This window comes from Beta vulgaris, chromosome 6 (genome assembly GCF_026745355.1).
Source record: "Beta vulgaris subsp. vulgaris cultivar EL10 chromosome 6, EL10.2, whole genome shotgun sequence".
Classification (NCBI taxonomy): domain Eukaryota; kingdom Viridiplantae; phylum Streptophyta; class Magnoliopsida; order Caryophyllales; family Amaranthaceae; genus Beta; species Beta vulgaris.
Window position 1 is genome coordinate 72,022,518 of NC_079207.1, and position 16,229 is coordinate 72,038,746.

The 16,229-nt window shown below is 38.2% G+C and overlaps 1 protein-coding gene across 1 annotated transcript; it reads right to left on the minus strand.

Moving 5' to 3' along the window:
* Positions 1-2,842: 2,842 nt before the first annotated feature.
* On the minus strand, positions 2,843-16,005 carry LOC104898022 (uncharacterized). The gene is made up of 11 exons (XM_010685016.4): positions 15,765-16,005; positions 13,843-13,956; positions 13,617-13,735; positions 13,461-13,507; positions 7,859-7,959; positions 5,470-5,557; positions 4,668-4,776; positions 4,095-4,245; positions 3,473-3,544; positions 3,222-3,335; positions 2,843-3,151 (listed from the first exon to the last, which is right to left on the minus strand). Exons 1-11 carry the CDS (start codon positions 15,864-15,866, stop codon positions 3,059-3,061), a joined length of 1,110 nt encoding a protein of 369 aa, XP_010683318.2. The 5' UTR covers positions 15,867-16,005; the 3' UTR covers positions 2,843-3,058.
* Positions 16,006-16,229: the final 224 nt, after the last annotated feature.

The window sequence follows — 16,229 nt, forward strand, 5'->3', positions numbered from 1 at the left end:
GAAGAACGTCGCCGGACCCCGGGAAGTCGGAAAGTGGCGTGAAAACTGAAAAAATCGTGGATTATAGTACACGAATTTGGGTGCCCTCGGGATCTGGGCACCAGTGCCCATAGGATGCTCCCCGGGGTCGTGGGAGGCCCTCCGAAGGCACTCTCGTGCCCTAGAAAGGTCAGGTGGTGCCGATTGCAGGCCCTTGTAGGCCTACCGAGGGTCGTGCCAAATGAGCCCAGGGAAGGCAAAACTGGGAAGGAAATGAAGGTCTGAGGCCCCATGGGGGATCCTTAGGCACCCTGCGGACCCTAGAGAGGTCAGGGGCGAAAAAACTTGTCGGACCTTGAGAAGTCGGAAAATGGGCCGAAAACTAGAAAAATTGTGGATTATAGTACACGAATCCGGGCGTCCGCGGGGACTGGGCACCAATGCCCATGGGATGCTCCCCCGGGTCGTGGGAGGCCCTCTGAAGGCACACTCGTGCCTTGGACGAGGGTCTTGCCATGCGAGCCAAGAAAAGACAAAAGTGGGAAGGAAATGAAGGTCTAAGGCCCCATGGGGGATCCTCATGCACCCCGCGGACCCTAGGGAGGTTCGGGCCTCGAGAAGTTGGAAAATGGCCCGAAAACTGGAAAAATCGTGGATTATAGTACACGAATTCGGGTGCCCGCGGGACTTGGGCAGCAGTGCCCATGGGGTGCTCCCCGGGGTCGTGGGAGGCCCTATGGAGGCACACTCGTGCCCTAGAAGGGTCATGTGGTGCCGACCGGAGGCCTATCGAGGGTCGTGCCAAACGAGCCCATGGAAGGCAAAACTAGGAAGGAAATGAAGGTCTGAGGCCCCATGGGGGATTCTCAGGCACCTCGGGGACCCTAGGGAGGTCCGGAACGAAAAACCTCACCGGACTCCGGGAAGTCGGAAAGTGGCCTGAAAACTGGAAAAATCGTGGATTATAGTACACGAATCCGGGCACCTGCGGGTCTTGGGAACCAGTTCCCATAGGATGCTCCCCGGGGTCGTGGGAGGGCCTTTGAAGGCGCACTCGTGCCCTAGAAGGGACAGGTGGTGCAGACCGGAGGCCCTCGTAGGCCTACCGAGGGTCGTGCCAAGCGAGCCAAGGGAAGGCAAAACTGGAAAAGAAATGTTACAACTTACTAAGTTAAAAGTCTTATATGGAATCACAACGCTAATGAGTTTACAAAATCACAACTCATAAAACCTTAGAGTCCATTTGTTATCGTTTTCTATTTTCAGTTTTTCTGAAAACCAGAAAAAGTAATTTTTAGTTTTTAGTTGTCAGATTTCAAAATTAGGATGATTAATTACTATCTTTATGACCAAGGTTAATTTTGTAATACCTACTTATATCATATAATTCTAAAATCATAAAATCCAAAAACTGAAAACTAACAATGATACCGAACGAGCCCTTAGAGTTTAGATTTTTTTTGTTTGTATATATATATATCGGGTCTAGACAGGGTTTAGGTCTGCTTATGTGGACTCGTACCCAAATCCGATCTAGACCCGTTGGGTCTAAAAAGTCTAGACCCAAAGCCTTATGTCCATGACCCATTGCCATCTCTAGTGTTGAACCCAAGCTCATAGCTAGTGGCGTTTTAGCTATTAGTCAAAGTTTGTGGTGTTGGATGCAACTGCATCGTAGTTTTTGGTGTTAAACCCAATTTTGCTTAATAGTAATAGTTGATTAATATAAAAATAATTTCTCAAGAATACATTTTACTTGTTTTTACAACAATCTCACAAATTTGAAGCTGAACTGAACTTCAAAAAAATTGTAGCTTCTTGAAAGAATTCCACTTATTAGACACAAGAATAAATCTATAAGAAGCTTGAAATATACTTCCTCCAATTCGTTTTTTCTCCCGACTTTATACTTTATCATAATTCACAAATTTCACTGTGACTTTTGTTCATGATTTATATACAAAGAAAAATATAGTAAATTGAGATTTTCTAAATATGTGCTCAATATCAACTTTTACATTTTTTTTTGTTAATAATTAAAATTATTGATGGTCAAAGTTTCTTCTTATCGTGCACAAAAGTCAAATTGTGTAAGCTAAAAAATATAAAGATAATACGATGAAGAACATAATTTTCTTCTAGAGTCTAGAAGAATACAAACAATAATTAGCTCCACCCTAGCTAGTCTAGTTAAACTAGTTTAGAAGACCACAATTGATCTTATAAGAAAATGAAAGGAAAAAAAAGCATGTCATATCAACATAAAATTCGGAAACTATTTCATTCTTACCAATTTAATACCAAATTCTATTTAAATTCTTGAAAGGGAGCAAAATTAATTTAAATTTAGGTCTATTAAATAAATGGAACAAGCTTTATGGTTCAAATTATAGGAAAGAAAGAACGAGTTTATTTTTATAATTTGGATGATCTCCCGATCTAATTAGACGTTAAAATAAATTAGTACCGGATGTGGGAACCAACATGGAATCTCAATTCACCTCAGGCTTTGGGTAGGCAAGGAACTCCACCTTCGCTTAGCTTGGTGTCGATGCAAATTCCACAGCTGCCTACAAGCAGGCAGTGTTCTATACGCCTTCCCCTAGACTCGGGCAACACAATTGCCTGCCCCCAGTATATTTTTCGGCAAACAAAAAAGAATACTAATGTCGATACTTTGTCCACCATTGATAGAGTATAAATCTATTTCTGGGACCTCAACCATCAGCTTAAGCTTTTGGTTGAGTTGGCCCTTTGACATGGTATCAGAGCCATGAGTCATCATTGGTTAAGTGTCCGGTGTAGGGGATATAGATGGGTAATATTGTCCAATTTAATGGCAATGCATGGTAAATTCAAGATGGGAAGCTCAAGTGTTCATTTTCTGCATTTCAATTCTCGAGCCCGAGATTGGGACATAAGGGGGAGAAACCTTACAAGCTTGCACGACAAACGGTACACCATACCAAAATCCTTGACATAATCAAACATGCCAACGTTACAGTGCTTGCTCTTCATCTATTAATTCCAAATTAGAGTTCCTCTCCTTCCCAGCTTCACTCTTAAAGACACTACCAGTTCATATACCAAACAGAAAGCAATTAGAATAGCAAGGCAGGTACAATGCCGTGTCTTCAACTGCCATTGGTTGCCTGAACGGATTTAACTGAATCTGAAGAAACACAGAGCATCTGTCAAACAAAATGACTTCTTCTAGAAAAAAGATAAGCAAGTGTACATACAGGAAGTGCCAGCTGGCAGCAGGTTATGCTGCTCAGACAGCGAGCAGCTAGATGAGCAGCTTCTTCACAGAAGTCGGTAAAAACTGCAGGCGTCTTAAGTTGATGGATCAACTCCTAAGAAAACCACATCGAAGACTCAGCAACAGTAGAAACTGCATCCTATTTTTTTCAAAGGAAGAATGTCTTTTGATAGGGTAACTCCAGTCCAGGATATGAAGAGATTCTTAAAGTTGTATTTCTACGAGACTTACAATTGTTTCCATCCAGGTTGGAAAAGCAGCAACACCAGCATTTGGGGCGATGATCAGATGTGGGAAGGAATCCTGCAGATTTTGAAGTGATGATTAAGAAGCAGTGCAATGAAGATTTAGTTGAATAAACAATGCATCTTCTTAAGATTTCTCATTTTCTATCTTTCTAACATCCCTTTATATATTTATTTAAGTAAAGTTGGTAGGAACTTAGTTGAGTTGAAACAATTCTCATTTTCTATCTTTCTAACATCCATATCCTAGTCAATTTTGATATACAACTCTATGGAAACAAGGGTGTCATGCATATAATATTCCCAACAGATATAATTAGGCCATCTCAAACCAGTGCGAAAATATAATCCACTGAACCATCAGGATATTTCCATAATATAATCAATATAGTAGCTGATTTGAAGGATGCAAAACAAAGTGGCAAAACAATCTCATAATACTGGTTTACCTAGCATCCTTCATATTTGACTATTTTATTGTATCTATTCGCTTTATATCTATTACCTTGATTATATTATGCGCCTAATTTTCATAAGATACATATGTGAGTGTTTGTGGGTGGGTTGGGGGGTTGGGGGGTTGGGGGGGGAGAGATAGTTGGATTCACCTTCATTAGATCCCTGAAGCGGTCATGATAGAAACCTTTATGAAGTCGCAAAGTCACAACAGTATTACTACTTGTCCCACTTGACAACTTGCACTTGCAATCTATATCATCACAATGCAAATAGCTATTTATATTGATCTTTTCACCATCCCTGCTTATTTAAAGGACAAAAGTAGTCAGAAACAGGGAACGTCATAAATATACAGATGATCAATGCAGGAAAAGGATATACAGATTACAGAATAAAGCACAAATTGGTGAATATACTGTAAATTTAGCATGACAAACTATGTAAGCCAAAATATGTTGTCTGCAGCCTAACCACAAGCCAAACTCCGCCAAAAACGAGGCAGGCAACAACACAATCTCATACATAGTAATAACAAACTTCTAATGTTACCCATAAGCATATTTGTCGCATACGACAATCAACATAAGTCTGACGAACAAGCACCCATGGCAATACAATTTGGGACACAAGCATTTCAAGGGTAGCTTCCCATCCCCAAGCCATGGTCAATCTGACCTTAAGGCAAAATCCAAAGCTTCAACTTAGTATCAAATATCACTGACCTATACTCTGGAATTGCCGGGCCAACAAACTCGATATGCACATTATTGTGTGGGAGAAGTGCACGCAGTTCCCCAAAGACAGCAAGTTGGAAAAGCTCCTTATCAGGTCCTGCAGGATGCAGTTCATAAAAGCAAAAATCCAAATGAAACAAGTTAATATAAAACATAAATTACACTTCATTACATGGGTTAGAAGTTAGAACATATAATCATCAATTGCCAGAACGAGCATCAATTTTGGAGATTATCTCAAAGAGCGGACAATAGCTAGCATGTGCAGCACAATAGCTAGCATGTGCAGCATTGTCTGTAGAGCTCCTAAATGATATTCACAGAGTAAGTCATTCTACTTTATAGTATACTCTTGCTATTAATTTTTTACTTTCTGATCCTCTTTTGACATATCTTGAGTTTGCTTTGCGCGCAAGTGTGGTGATGCACCATAACTTGCTTCTTTTTCATGTGATTTTCATAATTGTTTCAACCTTTTTGGCATCACTCCTCATTCGAGGAGTTAGCTGACTTATGTGCTGCTAAAATGCCGAGGGTATCAAATGTTTAATATGTTGATCCACCAAAACTGAAGGTTGTGTTATTAACCCCTCTCCGGGAATCATATCTAATATTACTAATTACATTCCTGCTCTTTAGTATTGAGGAAAAGGGGGATGAAAAAGTGAACAAAACTAACCCAGGATGCACTCATGGCAAGCAAGCCATTATTTATCAACATCAGAACAACATATCTATTATGCAAGTCATGAGATAAAAGAACAATAAGATGATGACATATAATACCTACCAAGATAGTGAATGATGATATCTTTGCTACCATCTGCACTCTGCAGTCTGCTGGCATTAAGTTGGAGTGCATGGTATATTGTTAGGGGCTGGCATAAACACAAAGAGCGCAGGTCAAATCAAGTAATAACAACAGTCAACTCTCAGGCATTCTAGCATGTATACATTTCAGCCTACGAGCACTTGGAACAAAAAAGCTTGTGAGGAGTTCAAGAATTCTTGTTTACAGAGCAGTGAACTTATCTTACTATTAAAATTTCGAATTTCAAATACATATACGCAGCATACAAATACAGAATCAGACACAAAGAAAATATAATAATGGGGACGCCAACATTTTCTTTGAGGAGATGAGAACTCCAACATAAGTGGGTATTGACTTTGTTCTTTTGAGCTGTATCTGTATGTTTTGATGATAATTGTAGGTATATCTAGGAGCATTTGACTAGGATAGATAACTAAGACTTTTGCATTATTGCCACCTAAAAAGTAGCATCCTATTATGACTAGAGCTTATTCTCTCGCCTTTAGTAATCGAATTTTGATCACTGAGTTCTCAAAAAATATGTGTAATGGACTCCAATTCCAGACAAACCAGGAAAACAGCAGCACAAATGGAATTAACAAAATAAATGAATACTTGTAACAAAAGAGATAAGTAGCCAAGGAATTTAGGATATCTATAAAAATATATAAGGTGTTCCTATCAAAGGAACGGTGCCACGTAGCACTCTTCTCAATCTTCTAATACACATAAGTGGGTATTGACTTTGTTCTTTTGAGCTGTATCCGTATGTTTTGATGATAATTGTAGGTATATCTAGGAGCATTTGACTAGGATAGATAACTAAGACTTTTGCATTATTGCCACCTAAAAAGTAGCATCCTATTATGACTAGAGCTTATTCTCTCGCCTTTAGTAATCGAATTTTGATCACTGAGTTCTCACAAAATATGTGTAATGGACTCCAATTCCAGACAAACCAGGAAAACAGCAGCACAAATGGAATTAACAAAATAAATGAATACTTGTAACAAAAGAGATAAGTAGCCAAGGAATTTAGGATATCTATAAAAATATATAAGGTGTTCCTATCAAAGGAACGGTGCCACGTAGCACTCTTCTCAATCTTCTAATACACATATTTATAATGTCATTTAAAAATATTAACAATGTGTAGTTACTAGGATTTGAACACATGACCTTTGAAATGAAATGTGAGAGTTTAACCAATAAGCCACTATAATTTCAATGCTTAATATTTCAAAGTAAAACATAATAAAGTCTTATAATTATATGTAATTATAACGACATAGACAAGCTTTTTAATCTCTAACACTTTTATTAAGTAATGACACTCTCTTACCCTTATTCCATTGAAATTGTTATTTTTATCCCTATTTCTTAGAAGTTTTTTTTTATGCCGTAGCCTGTAATGTTCATTTTCCAATTTTGCACTAGACACAAAACTATGAAAAGCTAATAAAATCAATTATGAAATTTATAAATAATAAAATATATTTGATAACATAACTAACCCGGGGCATCACCCGGGCCAAAATACTAGTTTGTATTGATTAAAAGGAGCTACAGTGATATTGGTGAGCGTTTGAGAGGTTACCACTCCCCCAAGCAGCTTTCCTTGCCTTTGGATGATATTAGTCTGCTCCTTTCTACCCTTAGATATACTACTTTCTCTCACTTCATAACTAACTTTGACAAGTACGCTACTATTTCAGCATAATATTCCTTCCAAACCACTCAGCATTAATTCCCCAAATTACCCTTTTTGTTACCCCTAGCATGTTTCAGCAGTAATATATTGGGTTAAGGCATTACAATATGTTGACAATATCATAAAAAGAAGCTATCTTTAAAGGTACTATTTCATACAAAACTATAAATTTTAAGTTTATGATTATAATGTATTTTCACGAAACTAAAGCAAAAGTTTGACATGAAACCATAAACAAGAAGTTGAAGAAAATATAGTAGCATAAACCATTAAGGCCATCAGATCCCTTCCAAGCAATGTTATTGGACCATATATCAATATGTTGTACAGCAGACAATATAGAAAGTCCCCCTAATTTGCCAATTGTAAATCCTATCTAAAGGAAACTACCGAGTACACATGCAGATATAGCAAAACCACTTCAACATTATTTAAGTGTTCATTTGGATATCTGGATGTAGAGTGAACTAAAATCTTTCTGATACTAGAAAATGCATATGCCATATATGATATGCAACATACTGCATCTGCCGTTCTGCCTATCCAAATCATGCCATATAGAAGAGAAAAGGCAAACTGTGCTCACTGCTCAGGCAAAAGTAGCAAAAGTAGCAAAAGTAACAAAAGTAAAATACCATCCTAACACATTCATACCCATTGAAGCAGCAAAGCAGCAGGTGAAGCTAGAGAGATGGACCTCCATGCATAGTATTCCTCCCAACAGCTTAACTGTTTTGACAGTGGAGATATGGGATCTGCATCAGATATCATGAAACATGTCCAACAAAAGTTAAGTTGTTGAAGAAGATGACTGGAGTAAGGATACAAGTCCAAAATCAAACTGCAGAGTGAAATTATTATGTCAATGGAGGTAAAACAGGTTTGTACTCTTAACCATTTTCTGGATTAACCCAGAAAAGTTATTTCTGGTCTGATCTTAGTTTTAAATTGTGCAAAGGGCCCCAAGAACCTAGGCATGGGGAGCAAGGCGAAGGCGTGCACACCCCCTTGGGGAAGAGCTTTTGATGGCATTTAATTATCAATAAAAGAGCACCATAATTAAGTAATATTGATAAACTGACAATATAGGATGTTGCTAGATTCAGTAGAAAATTGTCAAACACAAAACTTGAAATTTAAAAAAAAAATTGTCGCACACATCCATTTGCTGAAAAGTTTGTGGCCAATGCACTGATTTGTTCAGGATAATAGGGGGAACAAGCACAACTTAGAGAACGCTCATGAAATATACAGCAACTGAAAAAGACAAATCAATCCTGGAAAGGGATACTCAAAAAATTTCTTGAAATTGGATGGACCTTAGGTATGATGATTTACTTCAATTTAGTTCAAGTATAGGCATAATTGAATCACACCAGATTATTAGCAATCAAATCACCCAAAGAGAACTGAACTCTACTAAAAATTATAAACCAAAATTGAAATTGATAGGCCACAAACAGAACTCAGTCGAATATTAATCTAAAAATGACTAGTATTGATTAATTTTTTTAGTGAAAAATTCATTATAAATAAGCCCAAATTTGATGCGACACGGATTAACTGGAAACAAAGTATTCATCACCAAAAGAATAACCGAATCAGATTCAACCTGAGTGCCACACTTGATCTTATTGACTCATTTTCTCCCTCTTTCCTGGATAACCCAAGTTGAGTGATAAAGGTACCATAATCAAGGAAATGTCACCCCAACCAACCATCATAGCAGTTGGTCCTTTTATCTACTTCACAACAATCGCAATTTTTTCTTCATTCCTTATACTAATGTAACGCATTTAGCTCCAATTCGGATCCTATTGTTGCTAGACTCATCATATGTATTCCCATGATTTGCCTTTATATTCAGATCAATTCTGAAGCTACTCTACCTCTTCCACAAAGAAGTCCTTGCACCTACTACATTGAAGGACAATCATCAAGTGCCTGAAAGCCTCCTCTCGTCTTGCCTGGATTATTAACTCTTAAGTAATATCGACAATTCAGTCCTAAAATCACTTTGCACAAACGGAGTAGTGAGAATTGGTGAGAAATTTCTAGTAAAAGGTACTTTCAATTTCCAAAGGTTAGTAGTTGATGTAAAAACGCCTATAATGCAAAAAATAATGAAAGCTCAATCCTTTCTTCCCCAATTGCTAACTTGGCATTCAAATCTAGATTGACTACCAAAAAGCTTTTTCCACAAACTAAAATTGACCAAATTAGGGTTATCTGATGTGGTGAATGTGGACTCGTACAAGATGGTGCATCCCTTCTCTAGACATTCACTTTAAGTTAAGTCATTGTGACCACCTAACGGTAGAGTGGAGGGAAAACTTGACTAAAGTAACCCAACTCTCAATCCTGTTGACTACATAATTAGTAGAGAACACGTTGAGGGAGTACTTTTAGAGGACTCCTCTTATATGCCACAATGAGATTCATTTCTGTAAAATGAAATCTGCTTTACGTTGCCACTTAATCCCCAAAATATAATATATTTCCTTTGTCTAACTACTAGGGATTCTCTTGCCATTCCGCCTCGTATCTTCGAATAAAAAAGGCTAAGAACACCAATTGGGCCCACTACACCTTAATCTTCAATCTCATTCTTTGCTTCTCCCTCAATATTAAAACCTACCCAAAACTATGTTTCCACTTGAAATTCTTCATTTCTGAGACTCTTAACAATCTCTTCGATATATCTCAAAACTCCTCCATGAGACCCTAATTTGTCTCTTAATTACAGACCTTGATTATCTATTTTACAAACTGCAGCTTCCACCACATATATGACCTCTGAGGCTCTGACCCCCCCCCCCGGGCTCCACCTCATGATCCAGTCACCAGACTCACACTTCTCCATAAAACCACTACAATGAGCTACATATTCTCAAAAATTAAATGATGTAGAACACCAAAATATAATGCAAAACTTTAAGATGAAAGAGATTGGTCTCAAACCTTATCAAGTCAGGGTATCCCTCAAACAACACCTCACCTCACCTGATGGAAAAAATTTGTCCTAGATGACATAATATGCTTACCAACCAACCACAGACCAACTCAGCTAGACATCCACAAAAAAGCAAAAGAACAAGCGTTGTCGACAATTCTGAACAATTGAAGCAAAGCACCTTACAGCAAAGAGTTTGAACCTCCACCAATAATTCAATCAGGAGGACATAGATACCTTAAGTCAATGATTTCATCCAGATAAAGGCTAAGGTTTAATAGATGATAAGAGCCATAAACAACCGCATGCTACCAATTCACCCAACCAAGAACGAAGCTAGGTATGCTAGAGAAAAATGTCAAGAAAGACCTTCCAAATTCCAATATATAATTTAATAAGGACTGCACAGTTAGAACCGCTTCTGCTTCTAGATTTGCGCATCATTCACCTCTAACACAAAACCCTCGAGCTCGCTCACCCCACCCCACCCCACCCCCACCCCACCCCCCCCCCACCCCCCGGTGGAAAGAATTTGTCGTAGATGACATAATATGTTTACCAACCAACCACAGACCATCTCAGCTAGACATCCACAAAAAAGCAAAAGAACAAGCGTTTGTCGACAATTCTGAACACTTGAAGCAAAGCACCTTACAGCAAAGAGCTTGAACCTCCACCAATAATTTAATCAGGAAGACATAGATATCTTAAGTCACCAATTTCATACAGAAAAAAGGCTAAGGGTTAATAAATTATAAGAGCCATAAACAACCGCATGCTGCCAATTCACCCAACCAAGAACGAAGCTAGGTATGCTAGAGAAAAATGTCAAGAAAGACCTTCCAAATTCCAATATATAATTTAATAAGGACCGCACAGTTAGAACCGCTTCTGCTTCTAGATTTATCCATTATTCACCTCTAACCTATGTTACTCCGACACGGATACGGGTGTCGTATCCAAGTAGGGATCGGAGGATCCGACACCCTACTCCGAAAATTATGCCGATACTCCGACACGGTCAATAGAGTGTCTTGACCAATATTCTAGACACGTCAATGATTGAAAGTGTCGGAAAAAATTTCCGACACTTTATTTTAATAAAAATAAAATCAATACTAAAATAAAATCAATACTAATATATTTAGAAAATTATAAAGAAAAGAACTAGTACTATAATGTTTTTACTTGGTCTTTGATTTGAAAAAAGAAAAAAATAAATTGGAATTTGAAAAGTAAAAAGAGTTGAAAAGTCAAAAGGGAATAGTAAAGGCAGTAAAAATGTAAAAAAAAGAAAAGAAAAGAAAGAGGGGTGGTATACAGCTAACAATCCACGTGAGTATTTTATTTCAATTTTCAGTCTCTTCTTTCTCTACCACCCTTCGTTCTTCTTTCTCTTCTCAGTTCTCACTGTGCAACAATGGCAGCCTGCGAAAGTGCAAAGTGCGAACCGTTCTTCTTTGATTATCCCATCACGACTTGATCTCCTGAGTAAAAGCCCTAACAAATTATGAGAAAATTTCGTGTAATTCGACCTCAATTAGCAGATCTAGGGTTTACAATTTCAACAAAGTAGGTAATTTTTCACCCTTTTCTATGTGTTTCTTTCTTACTTTTGTCAAATGGGTGTCCAATTTCCGACACTTTTCCGATACGGGTATCGACGCCCATTTCCAGGCGTGTCGCGCGTCGTGTCGCGCGTCGTGTCGAGTCGACACGCGACACGCGAGGTTGAATAGGGTGTCGGAGTAACGTAGCCTCTAACACAAAATCCTCGAGCTCTCTCAACCCCCCCCCCCCTTTCTTCCTCAAGCATACTTGTAAAAGGACATAACTGGTAATCTCTCATCATCAGCCCAAGGAAATTCATCACATAAACATTAAGGTCAATTTGCAAATCTCTAACACCCCTCTCATCCTGAAGTATCAATACCCAAAAGCACCTTATAATTGGAGCACCAGGATAGCAGGATCCAAGGATAGATTAAAAATAGCGATCTCATACACGGGGAGCGGAGACACCACCAACAACAACAGAAGATCAACCATGCATTAACTGCAAGAACAAAAGAGAGTGTGGTCCTTCATGAAATAGGCTTCCTTGTTGACATTTTAGAAACTAGGGATCCTCAAAAACAAGGCTTCCTCATGCAGTGCCTTAAATAAATTAAAAGGTTGATAATGCTCCAATTCCCACACAAAGTGGCATAAAACCTAAGAGGATTCATAATAAGTTCATCGTTTTCTCATAGAGGCTAACATGATTACTGAGACATTCTAATTTAAGGAGTCAAAAGAGCCTCCCTCCAAGCCTATTCCAGATCTGCATCATATTGACCCCCTTAACCATCCATAAATCCCTTCTAGATGCTAGAACCTATATGACAAAATCTTCCACACTAAAAGTACCCTGACTCATCTTCGGCAAAACCAAAGAGGTTTATACCAACTCATTAACAGCTGCAGAGAGTAAAATAAAGGACTGCGAGCAATGAATACAGACTTTGGCTTTTATTTTGCCCATAGACTAGTCTAAATCCTTAACAAAAATCTCAGTGGTCTAAACCCAACAGGAAAGTGGTTGAAATATGGCCTTTAGCAACCTCTCTTGCCATTGGCTTGGCCTCAGGGCAGGTGTTGGTTGGAAACTCATCTGCGGAAGGAGAATATGTCAAGTGTCAGTAGGATTCCTATCTCTGACATGTAATATTGGCGTGAACCAGCAACCTTGGATGTTAAAACTAGGAAGAGAAGATCTCTGACAAATTCCTGGTGATTATTGGTACACAAAAGCAGGGACATGCCAGAGTTAGTTGCTGAGGAACAAGTGCAAAGTAGGAGGCAATGGAGAATTACTGGAATTGTCAAAAACATGATAATTGTTAGAGCTAGCACTCTGTTATTAGACAGTTTTCCTCTCAAAGCTGTTCCTTTTGTTTTGACAAAAAAAACATGCAGAATTGCTAATTAAGCTCAACAGAAAACTGAACAGGTGAAAAGGATGGTAGCTCCCAGTGATAGGTGATTATTAAGAAACAGAAAGTCTTAGAAACACTAGAAATTATCACTCATAGAGATGGTGAATATCAAGCAGATAGGATGGTGAGTCAAACCTAAGCAGGTAAGCCTGACTCACACCAGGCCAAGAAAGTAAAGAACTTCTAAACTCTAGTTTAAATAAAAAAGGCATTGCCATCTCAAAGATTTAAAAAAATTCTATCCGTTCACCCCCAGCCCAAGTGCCCAAGCAAGTTGGAAGAGATGACTAGCCCTATGGTACTAGACACAAGCAGAAAGTTTTACCGCCACAAGGGGCCAATGTGCTTGAAAGGTTCCAATACTTGATCAGCCTGTGAAAAGGGATTAGAATAAAAAATTGCTTTAATGATTAATATCAACTATGAAAAAGTTTAAATTTGGTATTGCACATATCAGAAGAGCAAAGATATAGAAACATACACTGGAAAATTATGACCAATGTGTGAAAACCCACAGGAGCATTCACATGACCACAGTCCTATGTGATGAAGGCTCCGCCTTGACAAAAATGTGCATCTACTCTGCTTTTTTTCCAAAATCTACATGCATTGACAAACACACAGTAAGAACTAAGAAGACAATTACAGCTTCATAAAGCCAGAGTATAGAAATTACACATAGCAGTTTTTAGATACGTACATGGTACCTGAACAGTAGCTTCTTCACAAAATGTGAAAGGAAATTTGTTCATCATGTCAGAATCTCTTATTTGTTCCTCTAGTCTCTCACATTCTTCCTTGTGATCACTCCAATGAGAAATCTAAAACAAAGATTTCAGGGGTAATATTGTAAATTTCAAGTACATGGTGAATGTCTTAGCTTAAGGTCAAATCATATATTGTGCCTTGGCACAATTAACACCACAAATGATGGAAAGTTGTTTTTCTGCAATAAGAGACTCCGGAATCTGAATGTCACAAATTTATTTAAAAAAGAAAAATATTTATAAAAGATCATCATGTATGCTGCACTTTGTAAAAATGGGTCTCAAAGAGCTTAAATATGTGTGTGTATGTTTGTACCAGACTACCAGCTATGCATAAGGTTGAGTAGATCTTGACTGTTCCCTATGTTCATTAGGAGAAGGTTTTGAAGCATCTTGATTCGTATATGAGTATATCACACTCCATTTGCTAGAATAGGATAATTTTAAGTGTTAAAAAGTAGTCGTTAGAAAAAGTGTTAACAAATACTACTAGTTACTAACAATTGCTTCAGTACCAGCACTGCAATATCCCAGAAGTTGTAGAGTAAATATCTCATTTTCTAATGGCATGACAGGGTACAATCAAGTAAAACATTACATGCATCGGTGTGTCTATAGGGTGTTTGGGGTTGCAGTCTAAAGAGAAAACCTTTAAACGGGACTTCATAGAAAACACTCGATGATAACAGCGCTACCCATTATCTAAATGAAACCCTTCCATAGATAAGATAAAAGCTACATGAGAGAAATGGGCAATCATTTTGAGAAATTTCACCAGGGGAAAGGAAACATTCCACATTTCCACCATATATGCTGCTCAAAATGCATCTCCATCTTTCAAATACTGGGAAATGAGGAGCTATATGATGCTTAGATGACATCTGAAAATCATTAAGCATCATGAAACACACCAAGACAGGCAGCATTTGAGAACGGAATTAACTTGCGAAACACTGGCAGAATATCCAATGCTCGAGTAAGAATTAATCTGCAAATCATCGTTTTTGAAAGGCATGTATGTCCCATTGCCATAATGCATCGCCATTGGCAAAAGATTGTCAACCTAACTTTTTAGTAGTATAAACAAACACCCAACCTTCATTCTTTACCCCCAACACATCCTCTCCGGAAGAGAACACAGCCGTTAGAATGCAGGGAAGGATGTCCCACATTGCAAACCACAATTAACAATTCTGTTTGAGCATTTGAGCGCCTTTTACATAAGCATTTAAGATCCAATGATACTTCTTCTAGTCAAATGAGCATTACAAGATGATTTGTGGAATGATGAAAACTAATCAAATGCCCGCATCAATTTGTCTAACTTCATGAAATAAGCCAAAAATGTGAACTTAGGGTACCCAAAATTAACACCATACACATTCAAAAAAATCATCTTTATCAAGACCTTGCTCTTTTGTACTTTTCCCTCCTTGTAAAGAGGATATAAAATCTACTCTGCTACCCACTATCAAAACCATAAAAAAGATCTTTAGAAAAAGCCCAACACCCAAATAATGGCCATTAAAAGTTCACAACTTTGCACTAAAATATTCCTCCACAAAAGTACAAAATCCAAAAATTATACTTCAGATAAGATACACAATCAAAGTTTTGAAGCCATGGGATTTTTGGAACGAACCAAAGTCTTCCATATATACACTACCCATCACACATATCTAGCTAAACCACCCAACTATTACTTGGAAAGAAATGCTAAATTCATATGACACCCAACAAAACAAGACAACCCATGCAATATACTTAAGAAATAGCAAATTATAGAATCAACCCACAAACAAAACCCTAGCTACAGGATGATGAATTGATGATGATGATGATTGTAGAATAGAGTGATAAACCTGGTGAGAGAGTGAACAATATGCTACAATTTCGCAACGAGGACAGCGCCTTACTGCTGGGCCTACACAACGTGTACCCCTCCCCTTTGCCGCGCACTCCATTCTTTTTTTTGCAGTCGAGTATTCCTTTAGCAGTTTAGCTGTGTACTAGTTGGGGCGACTTCGGCCATTGAAAAGATTGGACAATTGGTTGGACCCTTCTTTTTTTTTCTCAAGTCTTCGACTTGCCTTGTGCCTCCTATTCTTAGCTCTGATCGGGGTGTTCAAAAATATCTGATCCCTAAAATTTGATCTGATGATCCGGTGACTCGTCTCATAAAAATATCGGGTAGCTTAGTTTTTTAAAAAAACAAATGGGTCGGTGCCTAACTCGGTCTATATGTTGCGTAGATCGGGTCGGGTCATAGACTAATTTTTTTGCCAAGTGGATACCTGGAAAACCCATCACTTCTCTCTAAATGATGT